Source organism: Nothobranchius furzeri, unplaced genomic scaffold (assembly GCF_043380555.1).
Source record: "Nothobranchius furzeri strain GRZ-AD unplaced genomic scaffold, NfurGRZ-RIMD1 Scf031, whole genome shotgun sequence".
Classification (NCBI taxonomy): Eukaryota; Metazoa; Chordata; class Actinopteri; order Cyprinodontiformes; family Nothobranchiidae; genus Nothobranchius; species Nothobranchius furzeri.
The window spans coordinates 152,132-173,947 of NW_027223048.1; the positions used below are offsets into that span (position 1 = coordinate 152,132).

General features: G+C 46.5%; 1 protein-coding gene across 1 annotated transcript in view; it reads left to right on the forward strand.

The window, feature by feature from the left end:
* The first annotated feature begins 1,273 nt into the window (after nucleotides 1–1,273).
* Nucleotides 1,274–21,816, forward strand: part of LOC139064481 (uncharacterized) — a 33,094-nt gene continuing 12,551 nt past the window's right edge. The window contains exon 1 of the mRNA XM_070547807.1: nucleotides 1,274–11,954. Coding sequence (XP_070403908.1) covers nucleotides 8,421–9,233 — 813 coding nt within the window. The 5' untranslated portion in view covers nucleotides 1,274–8,420 and the 3' untranslated portion in view covers nucleotides 9,234–11,954. The remainder of the gene's footprint in view (nucleotides 11,955–21,816) is intronic.

A 21,816-nucleotide genomic window follows, 5' to 3' on the forward strand; every position in this document is an offset into this window, starting at 1 on the left:
GTTTTCTCCAGATTTGAGGTACAAGACTAAACAGCATAGGTCTTGGTTTTAATAAAGTTTTATTGTGTTCTAAGTCTTCTTTATTGGAGTCCCTTCACATTACAGAGAGTGATAAATCTATATACACAATACAAAACTTTATTGTTGTAAAATCACAATATCTATTAACAATAAACTACATTCCCAAATCTGTTGTAGTGACAAACAGCCTTTTCACTTCCAAGTTGTTTAAAATGTACTGCAATAACCATTTTAAGCCGGCAGATGGCGTTATCTGCTGCGATTGCAATGACAGTATTGAGAAAACTAACAGTTTATCTCTTTTTATTCCACAATCCACATTGGTAGCAGTTGTCATAAATTATTTCAGAAATTGAGAACTGCTCTGGAAGCTCTTCATCTGCCTCTGGTGCTCCCCTGCTTCCTGACTCCGTACCGGAGGCCGGTGACCCGCCGGTCTTCAACCCGGAAGTGTCTGTGGATCTTCCACTAGAGCTGTCACGGATTCGTCTGTGGGAGCAATAAAAATGATGGAAAAAATAAATGCATTAACGCTTCTGATTGCATTACACTGTATATGCATGGAGTGACTGGGAAATGCATTTGTAAACCGCTTGAAATATTTCAAATATTTTTGGTGACAGCCTTGTTTGTTTTGATTTTGTTAATAAAGTAAAAAATAAAAACGTTGGCATGATGAGGCCGATGATGCAATAAGTGCTGCAATTACTGAGGTCACTACAGCCTGTGGCAGCTGCAGGTACTGTGGCAGCAGTGGCAGGTGCCACTAAAAGTCGTGGCACCACCACTTCCGGGTGGTGCCACGACTTTTAGAGGCAGGGGGCGTGGCTAGTGCCACTAAAAGCCGTGGCACCACCCGGAAGTGTCTTGGCAGCAGTGGCATGGGCTGTGGCAGCAGTGACAGCGGCCATGGCAGCAGTGGCAGGTGCCACTAAAAGCCGTGGCACCACCCGGAAGTGTCTTGGCAGCAGTGGCATGGGCCGTGGCAGCTGTGGCAGCAGTGACAGCGGCCATGGCAGCAGTGGCAGGTGCCACTAAAAGCCGTGGCACCACCCGGAAGAGTCAGAGCTGCCAACGCAAGTGCCACTCGCGCTGCCGCTGCCACAAATTGCGCTCGGTCCAGCTGCGTAATTTCTCCGAGTTTTGCGGTTGCGGGCGGGAGTAGATATGCACACTACGGGTGCGGGCGGGAGTAGATATGCACACTACGGGTGCGGGCGGGAGTAGATATGCACACTACGGGTGCGGGCGGGAGTTTAATGCAGGGGCGGCATTAGGCCTGGCTACTTGGGCTGAAGCCCCGGATCTAAATCGCAGAAGTAACATGCAGTACCAAAGTCCAACAGAGAGGGAGCAGCTGGCAGTAGTTTGTATACAGCCTGCCTGAGCCTCCACCACTGAAGAAGAAGCCCTTCAGCAGCCGGCTTCTTCTGCACTCTCTGCCTGAAACGCATGAGTGAAGATGGACATAAGGACGTTTTTTAGACCAAAAGTACGGCGACAGAACCCCAGCTTTGATGAGACTGGTGTTGACTCAGGTTTGTGAGTCTTATTTGAAAATATTTGTTGTGCTGCTGGTTTGCCTAAAGCTAGCTTACTATCAGGTAAATTTGTTGGAGAAAGAAAGGGAATATTTACTATCATCTCACACTAAACACTAACAGGAACAATACTCTGACCTGAAAATGCTTAATATGTAGCTTCAGATTAAAAATTATGTGGTACAAGACAAATATGATGTTGACCAGTGCGTGTCACGTGTGTGTGTGTGTGTGTGTGTGTGTGTGAGCGTGTGTGTGTGCGTGTGTTAAGCCCCGGATGTTCTTCAGTCCTTAATCCGCCCCTGGTTTAACGCTGCAGTTGCAGGCGTTAATGGTCAGAAATTCAGCGGGAGCGGGCAGGAGCGGGATGAAGAAAACAGTCCCGCGCAGGGCTCTACTATGTTGCGTTTGTGTTTCGTTTTTTTAATGAATTCGATTAAAAATAAAGGCGCCCGGCCCGAGGGCCGTCGGGCCGGGCCGGCCCGAGGGCCTAGGGCTTCAGTGCAGGGCTCTACCTCTGCCTACATTGGACTTCTGAATCAGAACCTATGCTCACTGTGTTCTCCCTCCTCCAGACGCTGAGCTGTCGTAGGAGTTCCAACCACAGACTTATCTGTGCATCCTAAGTCCCTCCTTTATAAATAAATCATTTTACCATCCGTTTTTGGTCTGTGTTGCATTCTGCATGTCGTGGGTTAGGTACCTTCCTCCAAACATGACACTTACTTGAGTAATAAACCCTATATCAGGAAAATATTGTCCTCGGTTTGTGTCCTTCCAGTGAGCTTTGCAGATGTGGGAAAATGTCATCAGGCAGTAATCATTGTTAAATTCATAATTATTCTCGGAGAGAGACCAACTCTTATCTGCCCCTGGGAGCCCCGTAATGCATAGTGTTGGGGTTATTAGGAGCGAACAATTAGTAAGCTTCAACTTACTTTTGGATTCTTCAATAAATTCTGTAAATATGTAAATATTTACTGATTTATTAATTAATTAAGATATTCTTAGATATACGGGGCACCATTCCCCTTTAACCGGGGAAAAATTGAATCCAAAACTCTTATCAGTCTTTCTTGAAGTTCGTAGAATCCTTGGAGCAGAGACTTCTCTTCGACACAACAAAGCTACTGGAGACGAAAATCTGAATTTTATAACGTTTAATTAACAATTTGTCAAATGAATAAACAGTGGCATAAATGAATAATAACCATGTGATAAAATAAAAGGATGTATATTCAAAATAATGTTCAAGGTGTTTGTGTGGTGTGTGTGAGTGAGTGTGTGTGTGTGTGTGTGAGATGAATGGGTCTTTGTTTCCCCAGAGTAGGTGGGGGGGAGTGAGCTGTGAGTGTGTGTGGGGCTCTTCCCCTCCCCTCGCATTCAACAGGAGACCTGGATGTGTAAAGTTTTCTACTTTCCCGAACACTTAGTGGCTTAGAATCACAGTAAAACTTAATTCAAACACTTCAAAAGTTAACAAACAACAAAAGGGTCACTTGTAAATTATTTAATCTAAAAGGAGTCGGCAGCCTGGCCAGAGCTGACGACTAAAGATATTAGCGATGATCAATAAGCAGTTTATTCTTTCAAAATGACCCGAAGGACGAATTGGGAGCGAAAGAGGAAAACACGAAGCTACTTTTTAAGCAATAGCGCGGTTTTATTGCTTATTCTGGACTATAGAGGAAACGGGAGAAGAAAAGGAGAGAGAAAAAATGAGTTTTCTGATCACCAGAAGAGCAGCAAGGCGTCCCCGCTGTTATGATTTGACGGTTCTCCGTTTTTCTCCGCAGTTTTCAGCGTCATCCGTCGGTTTGATGCTTTCTCCGTTGTTTGGCTCCACGTGTGTTTCTCCACGAGCTGGACACAAAGAGGACGAAGTTTCTTTTGTGCTGAGTTTGACAACTTACAGCGTCTCTGAGAGCTGAATGGAGCTCCGCTCGTTCCCAGTCAGGTCCCGATGGAGTTAAGAGTGGTTTCCAGCGGTTGCGTGGCTCAACTTGGCACTTAGAGCTTCCGCGTGCTCAAGTTGTCAGAGCGTTCGACAAGCGTGTCCTTACCGCCAGGTATCCTGGGCAAAAGAACGAGGTTTCTTTGTCTCTGCTGAAGATTTATGGTCTTAGTTCGCGGGAAAAGCTCCACGGCTTCCCGCACATGCGCAGAACGTGTTTCTGGTACTAGGCGGTGACATCATCCCAATTCTTCCGTGTGCAAAGCATCATGGGAAATGAAGTTTCTTGGCGCTGATGTGATTATTTGCTTTTCAGAGCAATTTAAGCACAGTCATTTTGGAGAAAATCACTGCATAGTAATTTCCTCATGAGGTCAGACCCTCAACAATAGCGTCATTTCAACATGGGGGTGTCTGCGACACGGTTTATATGCAGGTAGCGGCGCTGCGGCTGCTTTATATAGCGACTCGTTGCTTTCTCCCTCAACCCAAATCCTCGGATCACGCATTTTAGCTAAAACGCTAACGTTAGCTTGCCTTGCGTTGACTGTAGAGTTGTGGGTGATGGTCACGCAGATGTGTCATGAGATTTGAAGCGTTGCTGCCTTTCACAGACACTTTTTCTGCACGTGCTCCAAACAGGATAGCCGTCTTCTATCAACTGTCCCTCGGCATTCTTCAAATATCAAAAAAAATGCCCGTACTTCCCACTTTGTCTTCTTTGAGGGATAATAAATGTCCTGAGCGCTGCTGTCTCCTCCTTTGGTCATTATTTCAGCTTTAGCCTCAAGAAAGTTTTGGTCGTAAACAAAGCGCACATGTGCCGCCGGCAACTTCAGCAGATGATACGGTGGCTGGTAAGGGTCACCGCGCCTACACCGCAGCCACGGTAACCCACCAAGATAATATATATATTTTAAAACAAGACGGTTATTATTTTTGTCAACTTTTTTACCGGGGTTTACCGCTACACCGGTTACCGTGACAACCCTAATCAGAACCCAAATCTACATTTCATCAAGACTGATCTTTTGCTTTCTGATAATTTGCTGCTCATGTTTACACACACACACACACACACACACACACACACACACACACACACACACACACACACACACACACACACACACACCTACCTGCAGTATCTATCACTTACAGTTCAAGCACTTTGTTTAAATTTCAAACACTTGAAACCTTGAAAACATGAAGAATAAAGATACCGTATTCATCAACATGAATTGGAATATATTGCTGTAAACAGTAGCAGTTTTAGACCTGGACAATGGGGGCGGCAAAATGGGTATTAGGTATTGAAAAATCCTTTTTATTTTCGGTAGTGCTGTGTGTCTTTTGGAGAACATATGTTACAGCGGCGACGGCTACTTGCTTTTTTGCTCTTGCCTTCTTTATGCCTTGGGGTATAAATGCATCACATATTGTAATAAGTTGGTCAAGTAAATCACGCATAAGGAAGTGTGATCGCCCAGGGCACCAAACGAGCTAGGACTGCCCCTGGTTGTAGATCTTAGCTCATGTATTGTTTTCTTTTGACATTTATATACTTTTAACATCTTAATACTTACAATTATTTTACAGTGTCTGTTTCGTACCTTGCTTCTAACCTTTTTTTCCGTTGGTTTGGCATGGACCTTGTTCATTTCGTTCAGAATTGCCATCAGCACCATGAGCGTTTTTAGCCTATGTTGGGGAGTGCTGAAGCACCCCTAAATCATCTCCCAGCACCCCTAAAATGTGAGAATTTAAAATGTTTTTTTTTACTAAATGTTTTAATCACACTTGTAAAATGTAAAAAGCATACAGTGCTTGGTTGAAACGTCTTATTTCAGTAGCAAAAATGCAGCAAAGCTCTCCCTCCTCAAAAGTAGTTTGATCCTGTTCACCTTTGCCAGAGTCCAGCTCCGAGCCTCCGTAGGCCAGCAGCCTCCATAGCTGAGTGGCTGCTGTAGTAAAGGGAGACCAGAATTACCCGCAAATTGAAACTCTGTCCCACGTTGCTGAAGGGTTTCCGTTTCATGTTTAAATCTTAAATTAAACTGTTTGTGAAGAGAAAGCAGTGGCTGTTAATCCAGCAAGGACGCGGGATTTTATGCAGGAGCGCGCTCCGCGCATGAACCACACCAACAAAAGGAAAGACAGAGCGTGCGGAGGTAAGACTGTCATGACCCTGCCATGCCCTGACCTGCATGCACCATCATTCATCTCATCAGCCTTCATTCATCACACCTGGTCCCCTCATCAAGTGCTGTAAGCAAACTCCAGGGGCAGCATGTTGATATGTGACATTACCAGGGGGGCTGCCAGAGATTTTGGGCCCCATGAAAAAATATCAAGTTGGGCCCCCTGGGGGCTTGTCCATAGCTGGAGCTGGGGTTCCACCCTCCCAGATTTCAAAGGGAGAAAAAAAATATAATATATATACTTCATATTAGTGTTTCAGTTTTGCTTAATTATGTAGGTCTACATGCATTCTTACTTATTTACATATCATTTTCACCAGCTGTCTCTCATTAAACAGTGAATTTCCTTCAACAGAATTAGCAATATCACTGCTGGAAAAAGCAGGAAATGCTGAAAGGTGTTAATCTCCTTTTCCCTATTACTCCCTTAAAATGTGTTTATTCTAAAATGTTATTTGATGATCAAATTCAAATTTGGATATCTAATTAAATGTCCATGTTGTGTCAAAGCTTTACATAACTACATTTTCAGCTGTCTTCTGTCACGGCGTGCTGGTGAGTGGAGCGGATGTAAGGATCCAAACGCTGGGAAGCAATCAGGCAGAAAGACAACCTGGGACAGGTAAAGTCTTTTAATGATAAACACGCGCAGGACATGGGAACAACGAACCAACCAGAGACACAGAACTGGAGGGGTTTAAATACAAGCGGGGTGGGAGCTTGGGTGATTGGAAAACGAGAGGCAGGTGGGAGCAATTAACAGAGACGCAGGTTGAACACAATGGGGAGACAGGACAGGGTGTGACATCTTTCCTCTTGAAATCAAGTATTTCTGTATGACTGACAAAAATTAAGGATTCACTGCTCACAAGATGACTTCTTTATTAAGTCTCCATGCCTTCATCACAGACACAAAATGAATAAGCACACAGTTCAAGCCGAAGTCAGTTAGGGTTACATAAAATTTTAAAGTTGGATAACTTTGCATGAATTTGTTTATAAGTCTCTAGAAACCCCATTTTTCTCAACAACAAAAAAACAGCTAAAAATATATTCAGCCTGATTGTACACAGCAAGATTTATTATTTACAGTGATATAATTAATAATGCTCCTGAGAGACATACTTAGTGACGGACTAAATAACAATGCTTCAACCTGCCAGTGTTGCCAACTGTTTTTGACTGAAAGTAGCTGAAGTTCCCCCCAAAAGTCACTAGATGTCGCCAGATGATGTCACGTGCTAATTTACATATTGATGACATCATCACGCCACATTAGCGTTCGTTTTCCCCATAGCATCTAATATATATATATAGGACTAAAAGGGAGGAAAATAAAAACTATGTTATATGTTAAAGTTATTAATTAGTATGATTAAAATGGGCCCAAATTGCTTTGAAATGTACAATAAATTCCAAAACTACCAATAAAGGGGCATTAAGACAGATATGGTGTGGTGATCCAAACAGTTCTGTTGTAGGATATAACTCAGACCTCCTGCTCTCCTCATTCTCACAGACATTTTCCTAAAAAGCTGTTTTTTACACCTCATAGGTTCTCAACTTCTCTGTTGTGCATTCTCTCCATCGTGATAATAACGGTGCACCGAGCAAAAGGGAGCGGGTGTCTCATAGTATAACCATCCCTGTGTCACTGAAGGAAATTCAGATGAGCCACAGAGCTGCGTGTGTAAACGGGACGGTAGTTGAAACTCCCGATGACTTCATTTGCCAAATGCAGGAAAAGCCAAAGTGTCTGACGGCTGCAGAACCAGAGATGGCCCCCGCGCCGTCTCTAGTAGAAGCGTGAGCCTGCAGTAATATGAAAGCAGCAGACGTAAATCGGCGGTCTCCAGCTCTGCAGCTGTACTCTGTCTTCAGCGAATCAGACCGGCCGAAAACGGTTTATGATTGGTCAGTCCTCGTGCACATGTGCAGAGTATCGTTCTCTTTCCTTACTCCCGGAAGAACGGTTCAGAGTGCAAATGGTTTCTTTGTTGCTAATCTGTGGGGAATATCTACATGAAAGTTCTACAGAAAGTAGCAACGGGTCCTGAGAAATGTCGCTAACTTTGTCGCTAGGCGCTTTTTGGAAAAAAAGTCGTTGAGGGGGGTCAAAAAGTTGTTAGGAACAGTGACAAAGTCGCTGAGTTGGCAACACTGCAACCTGCCCAGCATCCAAAACAATCTATACATTTTTACTGATTTTTATATATAATTATCATTATGTGGAAAAACAATGTGTTTATCACCAAAAATAGCCTTTTTATATTCCTTTGTAATATAACTGATAGAGAAGAGAGCCTTAAGTGATTCCCAGAGAACCCCTTAAATGAGGCTGCTAGCTAACATGCAACATTGCTCACCTTCTTGAGGTTCATTGGGTTGTGAGGGGACACCTGCTGACATATCATCAGCTGCTGATTCTGGTAGGGACTAGGACAACAACCCATTTACCATAATTAGATGAAACACAGTTCTATTTCATCTAGTCTTAGCCCTTAAGCTAGCTGCTATTGGAAGGATGATCTCAGTATCAGCCAATCATAAAGAGCTTAAATGTATGCCCACCAATGGTGGGCACCCCTTGTGGGTATATAAGTGGAGCAACTCCACTGTTCGCCTCCGTTATCTCTTCAAGCCAAGCTTAAGAGCTTTCTTTAAAGAGCAAATTATCTAGAAACAACATTCAACTCACCAGTCATGTCCAGCAACGCAAGGACCTGCCCGGCCTGCCAGACGGGCTCCATCTCCAGTGGCGACCTGCACATCAAATGTGAGGTCTGTCTCGGGGCTCATCACGTTGGCCTGGCCTTGACCCCCCAGGCCTCGTGCCCATTTTGTGCTGCTCTGCCCGTGGCTGAAAAGATCGCTGCCCTTCTCGAGGGCCGTCATGTCGAAGTTCACACAGACAACCAGGTGGCGGCAGCCTACATAAATCGCCATGGGGGAGTTCAATCGGTAGCCACAGATTTACTGTGTTGGGCACATGTCCACCTGCTGTCCATCAAAGCCACCTACATTCCTGGGTTCCTGAATGTGGCAGCAGACATCCTGTCGAGAGGGGGACCCCGCGACTCCGACTGGCGTCTGCATCCCGCACTGATATCACAGATCTGGATCAAGTTCGGGGAACCCTCTGTGGATCTGTTCGCAGCTCGCGAAAACGCTCAGTGTCGCCTGTGGTTTTCCCTGAGTCCCCGGGACCACCCCCCGCTTGGAGCGGACACCTTCTCACGCCAGCCCTGGCCTCAGACGCTCCTGTATGCGTTTCCGCCGGTCCCACTGATTCCCCGTCTCCTGGACCGAGTTCGGTCTGAACAGCTCTCGGTAATTCTGGTAGCTCCCAGACGCTTGTCCGCGTCATGGTTTCCGGACCTGCAAGCGCTAGTGTCCGACTCCCCGTGGAGGCTCCCGTGGAGGGGGGACGCCCTTCTCCAGGCGGATGGGATAATCAAACATCCTTCAGAAATAGGCCAATGGCTGTGGGTCTGGCCGCTGAGCGGTCACGCTTAGAGGCTTCTGGGCTGCCGCATGATGTGGTCGCCACGATTCGGAGTGCGCAGGCGCCTTCTACCGTCGCATCCTATGCTGCTAAATGGGCAGCTTTCCAAAAATGGTGCACAGAGCGGAATGTTAAAGCGCTCTCCTGCCAGCTGGCGGATGTCCTATCATTTCTGCAGATACTGGTGGACAGGGGCCTCGCATTCAGCACTATTAAAACATATGCTGCAGCTATCTCATCCTGTCACCAAGGTTTTGGAGATAGATCTGTTTTCAATCATCCCCTGACAAAACGTTTTCTAAAAGAAGAAGAAGAAGAAAATATAATTTCTATAGCGCCTCTCAAGATAAAAATCATGAGGCGTTTCACAAAAACAAAGAATATAAAAATTGTAAAAATAGAAAAAAGCATTTTGAAAATGTTTAAAAATATATTTAAAATGAGCAATAAGCAATTGCGATTTAAAAGAAAAAATGTTAAGGAAGAGAGAGAGTGAATAGGAAAGAGGGAAATCAGTGGATCCTGAGGAAGGTGGAAAAGGTGGGGAGAGTCGAATAAAGAGAGAGTGGTGAAGAAGGTCATACAAAAGCCAGCTTGAACAAGTGAGTCTTCAGCTGCTTTTTGAAGGAGACCACTGAGTCCACTGATCTCAGGCTCAGGGGGAGAGAGGTCCAGAGTCTGGGAGCCACAGCAGCAAATGATCTGTCACCTTTGGTCTTTAGCCTGGTGCGCTGCACAACCAGTAGGCTTTGATCACTGGACCTCAGGGACCTGCTGGGGGTGTAGGGACTAAGAAGATCACCAATGTAAGATGGTGCTTGTCCATGTAAGGCCCTATAGACCAGAACCAGGATCTTGAAATGAACCCTGAAGTTCACTGGCAGCCAGTGAAGCTGGAGGAGAAGCGGGGTGATGTGGGTGTGTTAGGAGGACTTGGTCAGAAGCCGAGCACAGGCGTTCTGAACCACCTGTAGACGGTTCAGGGAGGTTCTGCTCAGACACGTGAAAAGAGAGTTACAGTAGTCTAAGCGTGAGGAGATGAAGGTGCAGAGAACAGTCTCAAGTTCAGAGCGAGACAGAATGGGACTCAGCTTAGCAATGTTCCTGAGATGGAAGAAGGAAGAGCCAACAAGAGAACTGACATGAGAATCCAGGGTGAGAGCTGGGTCAAAGGTCACGCCAGGATTCCTGACGGAAGGTTTGGTGTGAGAAGCAAGCTAACCAAGAGAGTCTCTAAAAGGTGTCAGAAGGTACAGACTTGTGTCCCGCCCGCTATTTCCAATGTGGGACCTAACGGTGGTTCTGCGCGGCTTATCTGAAGCCTCATTTGAACCCTTGGACCAGGCCTCACTCAAGTTTCTGTCACTCAAAACTGCCTTGCTGCTGGCGCTGGCATCAGTCAAGAGAGTGAACGACCTAACTGCCCTCTCAGTGGCTCCCGCATGCCTCAGGATCCGGGAAGATGGCGGGTCTGCTGTTTTCTGCCCCAACCCAGCCTTTGTGCCCAAAAACATTAATACTTCCTTCAAATCCAGGTCAATTTCATTGGCTGGACTTTTTCCTCCTCCCCATAATTCTGATGAGGAGGCGGCTTCCCATCTTCTCTGCCCGGTGCACGCGCTCACACGATATGTGTCACGCACTTCAGGGATTTGCCGCTCACAAAGCCTGTTTGTGCACTACAGAGACTCTTCCCTTGGACAAGCGCTGTCGACCCAGCATCTTTCACACTGGCTGTGTGACGCCATTTCACTCGCTTACACATCATCAGGGCGGGATCCTCCTGAGACACTCCGGGCTCACTCAGCCAGAGGGATTTCCTCTTCTATGGCGCTCCACAGTGGTGTGTCGATGGAAGACATTTTTCAGGCTGCTTCATGGGCTTCCCCATGTCCCTTTACTCGTTATTATTTATGAGATGTGTCTTCAGGTTCCATCAATCGTTCAGTGCTTGGACCTCAGGCAGGCTGAGTGAAAGCATTATGGCACCACATCAGCCCTACTTGAATGAATTTCATCCTCTTGTGGATGATGATTTTAGTGGGGGCCCCACTCTTATCTCTGGCTGCCTCAGCCTTTTAAGCCCTCGGCTGAGGCTGAGCGGCCCTCTCTAAAATGAGACATGTTGGGTGTGTCCATTTGGTTGACCTAACCAGTGTGGCGTAAACCCATCCAGCTGCGCATTATTCCAATAGCAGTTAGCTTAAGGGCTAAGACTATACGACATAGAACGTTGGTTACGTATTGTAACCCCAGATTCTATGAGTCTAATCGCAGCCCTTAAGCAAATGGCCCCACTGGTTCTGTTAGGACCAAGAGCCATTGGAGGCAAACAGTGGAGTCGCTCTACTTATATACCCACAAGGGGTGCCCACCATTGGTGGGCGTACATTTAAGCTCTTCATGATTGGCTGATGCTGAGATCATCCTTCCAATAGCAGCTAGCTTAAGGGTTGCGACTAGACTCATAAAATCTGGGGTTACAATACGTAACCAACATTCCTCTCACTATGGATATCAAAGCCAACAAACAGGTTGAATTTAACCACTCACTAACTAAACCCACTTTTCTTTGAGAAAAACTGTGTGACATACTGACGCCCTCTCTTCTGCCTGTCCTCTTTCTCCTTTCTTTCTTTCCTTTTCCGTGACCCAGACATATTTTTACTGCAGCCTCTGCTGTCTGACTGCTGCGTGAAGCTGGCCTCGCCTGCTACGCGACCCTCGGCCAGGTGAACTGTACCATTTTATGCCGTTGGGGGGGGGGGGGGGGGGTCAAATTAATTAGTCAAAATAAAGTAGGGACCTCTGAACAAATTTACATTTCATAAAGACTAAAAGATTGTTTGTTTAATGTCTTAAATGAGCAAAAATACTGCAAAGTAAAGTACTTGTGATTTTTAAATTGTATTTATTTTTTATTCAACTTTGAAACTTTTTTTGGCCCCTGATGTCAGACTGGTCGGCTGGATACGGGAGTTGAGCTTGTGGAGAGCATTGTCTCACAGACGCGGAAGTGATAGCGTCCGTGAAATGCCGGCTCTCGGTTTAATCTAAGAATCTCAGAGCGTTCGAGCGTCAATGAAGTGATGCGGAAATGCTGGGTTTTCCCGAAGTAAGTAAGAACACTTACTGTGAGCTGAGAGTTCGTACGATGGATCGGTTGCTTGGAAACTCTGATCATAGATCCGAAGAAACGATGACTGTGGTGAGCTGGGGAGGCGACTTCCGTATATAGTCACAGTTCGTGACGTAGGTGCGACGTGGAGGGAATCCCCGCGAGGGGCATGCTGGGAGTTGTAGTCCATGGTGGAGGCCGGCTAGCTGGGAGAGGCTGGTTTGGGGACTTGGGTTCTGACAGGACCCCCCCCACCCCCCACCCACCCCGTCGAGGGACTGCTCCTGAAGTCCCAGGGTGGCCCCGGCGGTTCTAGAAGTCAGAGATCAGGTCAGGGTCCAGGATGGAGTGGGCCGGTTCCCAGGAGCGTTCCTCTGGGCCCTAGTCCGCCCAGTCCACGAGGTACTGACATCCCTGACCCCTGCGACGGGCGTCCAGGATGCATCGGATGGTGTAGATGGGCTCACCGTCGAGGAAGCGGGCAGGCGGAGGCGCCGGAGCCAGAAGCAGGGAGGATTCCACATGGGGCTTGAGTCGGGAGATGTGGAAGGTGGGATGAATGCGGAGAGTCGCCGATAACCGCAGCCGGTACGAGACTGGGTTGATGACCTTCTGTATTGTGTAAGGCCTGAGGAACCAGGGAGCAAGCTTTTTGGACCCTGCACGGAAGCGGAGGTCCGCAGTGGACACCCAGACCTTATCCCCAGGGACATAAGAGGGACAAGGACAAGACGGCGGAGATGTTGGCGAGCGTAATGGCCATTGGCTCGGGTGATGGAAGCTCGTGCTTTGATCCAGGCATTCTTGCAGCACCTCACTAGGGATTGTGCGGCAGGTACAGCAACTTTGGGCTGCTGGTGGGCGAAGACCGGGGGTTGGTAGCCATAGCAGACCTCGAAAGGGGACAAATGAGTCGTTGAAGAGGTGTGAAGGTTGTGGGACAGCTCTGCCCAGAGGAGGTATTTAGGCCATTGCGAGGGTTGGGCCGAGACAAAGCACCGGAGGTACCGACCCAGCTGTTGGTTAGCCCGCTCCGTCTGACCATTGGTCTGCGGGTGATAGCCTGAGGATAGGCTGACTGATGCTCCCATTAGGTGGCAAAAGGCTTTCCAGAATTGGGCCGTAAACTGGGGACCCCGGCCGGAGACCACATCAACAGGGAAGCCGTGCAGGCGCACCACGTTCTCCAGGAATATTTCCGCCGTGCGTCGGGCCAAAGGGAAACCCGGAAGGGCGATGAAGTGGACCGCCTTAGAAAACCAGTCAGTGACTGTGAGGACCGTGTTGAGGTTGTTGACCGGGGGGAGTCCTGTCACGAAATCCAGACCCACGTGGGACCACGGACGGCAGGGCACTGGAAGAGGTCTGAGGACACCAACAGGGGCCTGGCTGGGTGCTTTGGAGCAGGCGCAGATGTCACAGGCGGTAGTGTATTCCTTAACATCTCTTGCCATGCAAGGCCACCAGAGTGCTCGCTGGAGGAACCTCAGAGTTCGAGAGAACCCCGCGTGGCCAGACAGGCGTGAGGAGTGGGTCCAGGAGAGCGCCTCACTGCGACATGATGTAGGCGCATAGAGACGAACCGCGGGGGTCTCTGGAGGTGCGGGGTCGTTCCGGAGGGCGTTCTGGATAGCCTCCTCCAACGGCCACCTTAGGTGGGCCAGGAAACGGTGCTCTGGGAGAATTGGTGCAGGCTCGGACGTGGGCGTGGAGTGTGTGAACTGGCGGGAGAGGGCATCAGCCTTCTGGTTCTTAGTTCCAGGGCGGTAGGAAAGATGGAACCCATAGGGCTTGAAGAAGAGGGCCCAGCGGACCTGGCGAGGATTGAGCTGCTTGGCGGATCGGATGTGAGTCAGGTTCTGGTGGTCCGTCCGGATAGTGAAAGGCTGGATGGTGCCTAGAAGCCACTGTCTCCACTCCTCCAGCGCCCATTTTATGGCCAGCAGTTCCCGATCACCCATGCCATACTTCTGCTGGGTGGCGGAAAACTTCCTAGAGAAGTAGGCGCAGGGATGGAGTCTGTCGTCGGGCCCACCTTGGGACAGGGTGGCACCGGCACCGAAGTCCGAGGCATCGACTTCGACCACGAAGGGCTCCGTAGTCTCTGGATGGTGGAGGATAGGGGCCGACGTGAACTGGGTGACCAGGTGGCGGAAGGCCCGAATGGCGTCTGGTGTCAGACGGAATGGTTGGCTGGGAGGGCTTGGTCAGGTGAGGAAGGTGAGCGGTGCCACAATGGTGCTGAAGTTCTTAATAAAACGGCGATAAAAATTGCAGAAGCCCAGAAAACTCTGTAGCTGTTTTAGGCTCGTAGGAAGGGGCCAGTCAGCGACCGCCTGGACCTTGTGAGGGTCCATGGTTATGCCCTGATCCGAGATTGTGAAGCCCAGGAATGAGATGGTCCGCTGGTGGAAAGAGCATTTCTCGGGCTTGCAGTATAGGTTGTTGCTCAGGAGCCGGGTCAGGACGGCACGAACATGGTGAAGGTGTTCGGCCTCGGACTTGGAGTGAATCGAGATGTCATCCAGGTAGGCAAACACCCACCGCCCCAGCATGTCGCGGAGGACATCGTTAATGAGGCGTTGGAATACGGCGGGGCTATTGCACAACCCGAAGGGCATGACCTGGTACTCCCAATGACTGATGAGGTTGATGAATGTGGTCTTCCACTCATCCCCAGCTTTGATGCGGACCAGATTGTAGGCGCTCTGGAGGTCCAATTTTGTGAACATCCGCGCCTAGGAGATGGAGTCCAGAGCAGTCGTGAGGAGTGGCAGGGCATGGCGGTCCCTGATAGTGATTTTGTTTAGACCCCGGTAGTCTATACAGGGACGAAGGTCACCTTCCTTTTTCTTCACAAAGAAGAAGCCTGCAGCACCCGGGGAAGATGAGTGAAACCCTGCTGGAGGGCCTGGTTGATATACTCCTCCATAGCTCTGGTTTCGGAGGGAGAGAGAGAGAAAAGGCACCCACGGGGAGGACTGGTACCTTGTTGTAGCCTGATCTCCATGTCATATGGGCAGTGAGGCGGCAGCAGGGCCGGATTTAGGAGGTTGTGGGCCCATGGGCTTCAGTCAATTTAGGTGGCCCCCTTTTTCAAAATTGTTGCATAGACGCACGCCCGCGCGCACACACACGCGCACACACACACACACACACACACATATAATTTTACTATATTATTTTAAGGACTACAAATTGAAACCTTTTTTTTAGATCACACATCTTTAATAAACCAATTCACACACAATACAATAATCCTTGAATGAATAGATTTGCATTTTATGGAAAGAAAACGTTATTTCAACGTTGGCTTCTAAAAGCTGTGTGAATCAATAACCTAACATTAGGTCATCATTTACACACTGAACATTTTAATACAATTCAAATTCTGCTTTTGCTGTCAAATTACTTAAACAAAAATAAACAAAAGGCAAAAGCGCACTCATCTGCCACTAAGACAGAAGACTGTGCTCAAAGCAAAAGATGGATCAGGCAACCAAGCTCTTTCACTCATTTGTCAAAGTTTTTAAAACCCATCAGCATTTTGAGAACATGCTTACTTTTCTGGATTTTTTGGCAGCAAAGTCCTTGACAAGATCACTGAAGTCCAGCCTTCTCACTATATCACTCTCAATGGACATGAGAGCCAAACTGTTCAGTCTTTCTTGTCCCATTGTTGATCTTAGTCTGTTCTTCACTATTTTAAGCTTAGAGAATGATCTCTCACCACTTGCATTTGTGACAGGGAATGTCAGGTAAAGCCTAAATGCAATATCCACATTCGGAAAGATGCTCTGTAGGTTTTTTCTCTGATTAACTGTAAAAGTAATGGAGCAGAAGTGAAGCTTCTACTCTGAATAAAATCTTTGAACTGGACAATCTCCTCTACAAAGTCCATCTCCAGATCGGCTGAATATTTTCTTTGGAGATTAGAGGCTTTGTTTCGTAGTTCTTGGGCAGTGACATTAGAAAGGTTGTTCAGGAAGCCAAAAGTGTTGTTGAGGTTATCATATGCAGCATACCTGCGATCAGAGGTGGAAAGCAACGGATTACATTTACTCACTATAATGTAATTGAGTAGCTTTTTTGTATATTTATACTTTTTAAGCAGTTTTTAAAAGCTGTAGTTTTACTTTTACTTTTACTCGAGTATGTTTTTGAAAAAGAATTGTAATTCGCTACATTTTAAATCATATCCGTTACTGAGTAAAAGTACATTATAGGCTTAATTCAGTAAAAATATTACGTGTAGCAGCGTCGGAACAGAAAGAGACACCTGCATGAGCGCCGCGTCTGAACCGTGGGGGGTGGGGGGGTGTACACTTCTGCTCCAAAACATCAGATCAGTCCCTGTGATCCACTCGCTGTTTACCTCCTCTCTCCCTCCTCTCCTGTGGGTTGGAATCCGCACCTTCGCGCACCGGTGTGACGTCATCACAATTCCACTCGGTTCGGTAGCCGGACTCGGTTCCGTGTTTGAAACGTGTTTCCCTACCGCTCCGCACGGCAGTGGCAAAATAATGTTTAGCGCTCAGAACAAGCGGATTCTCAGCGCTTAGCTCATAAAACAGAAGACCTGCAGGCCTCTGTGAGTTAAAACATCCTGATACTGTTCAGGTGTAAACATTGTGCTCCATCCCTGTGTTTGAACTCAGAAGTTGCTCCTTGATGCCACACATATGTGATGATTTAGCTTGTTTCTTTATTTTACTCCAGAATAAGAGATTAAATTATTACAAAAGAAGAAGAAGAAGAAAATATCATTTCTATAGCGCCTCTCAAGAAAAAAATCACGAGGCGCTTCACAAAAGCAAAAAATGTCAAATTATAAAAAAAAACATTTGGAAAATGTTTAAAAATATATTTAAAATGAGCAAAAAATAGGCAATTGTGATTAAATAAATGTTAGAAAGAGAGAGAGTGAACAGTAAAGAGGGAAATCAGTGGATCCTGAGGAAGGTGGGATAGGTGGGGAGAGCAGAATAAAGAGAGAGAGGTGAAGAAGGTCATACAAAAGCCAGCTTGAACAAGTGAGTCTTCAGCTGCTTTTTAAAGGAGACCACTGAGTCCACTGATCTCAGGCTCAGGGGGAGAGAGTTCCAGAGTCTGAGGGCCACAGCAGCAGATGATCTGTCACCTTTGACCTTTAGCCTGGTGCTGCACAACCAGTAGGCTTTGATTACTGGACCTCAGGGTCCTGCTGGGGGCGTAGGGACTAAGAAGATCACCAATGTAAGATGGTGCTTGTCCATGTAAGGCCCTATAGACCAGAACCAGGATCTTGAAATGAACCCTGAAGTTGACAAAAAAGCAGTTCAGTGTAGTTAAATTAGTCATGGTGTGTGTGTGTGTGTGTGTGTGTGTGTGTGTGTGTGTGTGTGTGTGTGTGTGTGCGTGCGCGCACACATGAGCGTGTTGTGAACTGGTGTTGTGGTTTTGCACTGATGTAGCCATCTTTATGCTGACCAGGGGCGGCGTTAGGCCTGGCTACTTGGGCTGAAGCCCCGGATCTAAATCGCGGAAGTAACATGCAGTACCAAAGTCCAACAGAGAGGGAGCAGCTGGCAGTAGTTTGTATACAGCCTGCCTGAGCCTCCACCACTAAAGAAGAAGCCCTTCAGCAGCCGGCTTCTTCTGCAGTCTCTGCCTGAAACGCATGAGTGAAGATGGACATAAGGACGTTTTTTAGACCAAAAGTACGGCGACAGAACCCCAGCTTTGATGAGACTGGTGCTGACTCAGGTTTGTGAGTCTTATTTGAAAATATTTGTTGTGCTGCTGGTTTGCCTAAAGCTAGCTTACTATCAGGTAAAGTTGTTGGAGAAAGAAAGGGAATATTTACTATCATCTCACACTAAACACTAACAGGAACAATACTCTGACCTGAAAATGCTTAATATGTAGCTTCAGATTAAAAATTATGTGGTACAAGACAAATATGATGTTGACTAGTGCGTGTCACGTTTGTGTGTGCGCGCGCGCGTGTGTGTGTGTGTGTGCGCGCGTGTGTCTTAAGCCCCGGATCTTCTTCAGCCCTAAATCCGCCCCTGATGCTGACAAAAATGTAACTAAGTAACTTTTACTTTGAGTACATTTTATTTACAATACTTTTTACTTTTACTTGAGTAAAGATTTAGGCAGGTACTTTTACTTGTCCTTGAGTAAAAAATTATCAAAGTATTGGTACTCGTAATTAAGTAGGAAATTTTAGTACTCTTTCCACCTCTGCCTGCGATCCATTTCAGCAAGTAGTCTATCAACAACCACCAAAAAAACACTTGTGGAGAATTTGTGTCTCGCTGACTGCTCCACCTCTGAAGTGGTGGCACTTTCTCCTTTTGTATTTGTGTTACACCACTCCAGGACAACTTGGTGTAGAAAAACCGAGTTTTATTGGGGACCTCAGAACCATGGCATCATCATACAGAACCAAGCATGTTAGAGACCTCTTTTTCTTCTTTTTTCCCCATTCCTTTCTGCACTGTAACTGCCCTCTACTGGTGAAAATGTGTAACAGCTTAACCAGAAACAAACGTAGCTGACTTACTTTTCAACTCTCAACAGGTTTATGCAATGTTTCAGACATTTTATCTGTACACTTTACCAAGTGCTACATTCCTCCCCTGCTAAATAAATGTTGTCTCAACATTGACAAAACATGACAATACTGAACAAGAATAAACAAATGTACTATTGTTTTTTTAGTGACAATATCAAGATGGTATGGATTAGGGTAGGGTTTAGCAGTGGTTTAAGATCACTTTCACACTGAACTATTGAACCACAAGTGACTGAATCACATGTTACTCATTTACCAGATAAGCATAGGCTTATAACAATGCTGAGTTTTTTCCTAAATGGTCCATGTAGAAATATTTCCCTCTTAGACACATTACTATCACTTCATCACACACTCCGGAGTCTAGCAACTTAGATAGCAATCATCATTGTACAATTAACCTTGTCATCTATCAGTCCCATTTATCCTGCTACCATCCCAAAAGCATCAGATACTTGTGTCACCATACTGGTAAAACCTTGAAAGTACTCATACATTTGTGCAAAAAAAAATTATACAAGTTTAAATTTGGGAATGTACTTCACAGTTCAACAATAACTGACTGGCACATAGGCTGGATTGTAAAACCCATGTAGAGCTGTCCAAGATACTCCAAACTGTTCACACAATGGAGAGGCGGGTACACTGGCATACAATGGGTTAACACTATGACCAATTACTCCCTGAACTGGTTGCCCAAACGCATCATAGGTCAGTATTTTCCGGGGGCATCTCTCTCTTTGAGACCTTCTCAGCTGTGGTTCCGACTGTTCTGAGTTTATCTCACTGGGCTGATCTGGAGAAGCAGCAGTTTTTGATGATGCCAAGATGTCTTGTTCGGTGTTATCCTGCCCATTCCCCATGCCTGGTTGGAACTCTTCAGCATCCACTCTGAGCTCCAAATTCATTTGCTGAGAGTCCTGGGCAATTTCCGCAGCAGGGGCTGACACCATCAAATCCTCTTGAGGCTGGCAGCGGTGGTGCCTCGCTCCCTGAGACCAATACAGTTCCTCCTCATCTGAACTCTCTGTATAGTCCAATGCATCTGGGAGATCTCTTGGTTTTTGTGTCTGCGTAGTGCGGCGTGGTTCAGCCCTTGTTGTTTTTGGGAGAGGTAATGCGTTACAGGGCATTAGCATGTTGCGGTGGAGAATACGACCACGTCCTGTACCACGCTCCGGCTTAACCTCATAAACAGGGCTATTTCCCCCCTCTGAGAGATCACTAAGTGAACCTGATCCTCCCAATAAGAGCGCAGCTTCCCAGGCCCTCCCCTCTCTGACATGTTCCTGACGAGTACCCTGTCCCCAGGTGAGAGTACCGCACTTTGTCTCTTTTGGTCATAATGTGATTTTCCTCTTGCCAGGTTCTTTTTAATGTTTCTAGATGCAATGCCATATGCTTCTTTCATCTGCTGTTTCCATTTGTGAGCATAATCTTCATGTGATTTGCACTGGTTAGTCTCACTCAGTCCAACAATTACATCTATAGGGAGACGTGGATGTCTACCGAAGAGTAAATAAAAGGGCGAGTATCCTGTTGAGTCACTGGTTGTACAATTATAGGCACGCACAACTTTGTTTACATAGTCACTCCAGTGTTCCTTCTTTTCCTCATCTAGGGTCCGCAGCATCGACAGCAAGGTACGATTAAACCTTTCAACTGGGTTCCCCTGTGGATGGTAGGGTGTAGTCTTTGAATTGGCCATTCCTGTGTACGTCTGCAGCTGTTTGAATAAATGGTTTTCAAATTCCCTGCCTTGATCATGGTGTAATTTACCAGGAAAACCAAATTTCAAGGAAAAGTCATTAAAAATGTTATCTGCTGCTGTTTTGCCAGACTTGTTGCGTGTAGGGTACGCTTGAGCAAACTTAGTGAAGTTGTCCTGTAACACTAGAATATACTCATACCCTCCCCTGCTTTTTTCGAGATGAACATAGTCTATTGAAACCATTTCAAAGGGTGCAGTAGCAGGCACGTGACTCATGGGGGCCCTCAACTGAACTGTAGGCTTTTTCTGTATGTTACATTTACACACCTGTGTGATGAAAAACTCAATATCTTTGTACATATTCGGCCAGTAAAATCTACTTCTTGCCAAATTCATCACACGCTCCACCCCCAGGTGACCCATTTCACAGTGAAGGTATTTATAGACTAGTTCTTTGTATGATTCTGGAATCACAATCTGAGTGTAAGTCACAGTTTTTCTTATCAACAACCCGTCATTAGAAATCAAAAGCTTTTTCCACTCATGGAGCAGCTGTTTTACTTTGGGATCTTTGGTCACTAATGTTTTGTCAAAGTTTGTGCCCCTACCCTTTAAGTTTAGAACATAAGCTATGGTAGAGTCCTGCTTTAGAGCTTGTAGTAGCTCCTGTTTTGTGATCCTCACATCTGGCTGGGTTTCTGTAAGTATTTGATTTACTTCTGGACTGCACGTTACAGCTGATATCCAATCCAGCTGCTGGTCTTCCTGTGTTTCAATAGCATTTAGTAATGCACTTAACACTTCGGGTGAGCACAGCTCAGTGCATTCTGGCATGTAAGAGTCCATATTAGAAGGTGTTCTGGACAAAAAGTCTGCATCAGTGTTACTTTACCCGGGGCGGTATTTCAGTGTTATGTTCAAATCTGCCAACTCGGAAACCCATCTGTGTCCTGTCGCATTAAGTCTAGCTGTGCCTAAAACATAGGTTAAAGGGTTGTTGTCACTATAAACTGTCACTGAGGGAGCATAGAACAAATAGTCTCTAAAGCGCTCGGTAACGGCCCACTTTAGTGCTAAAAACTCAAGTTTCCCTGAGTGCAACCTGTAGTTTTTCTCAGCCTGTGTTAGTGTTCTCGATCCATATCCGATTACTCTTAACTTACTGTCCTGCCTCTGGTACAAAACTGCCCCAAGTCCTTCCTC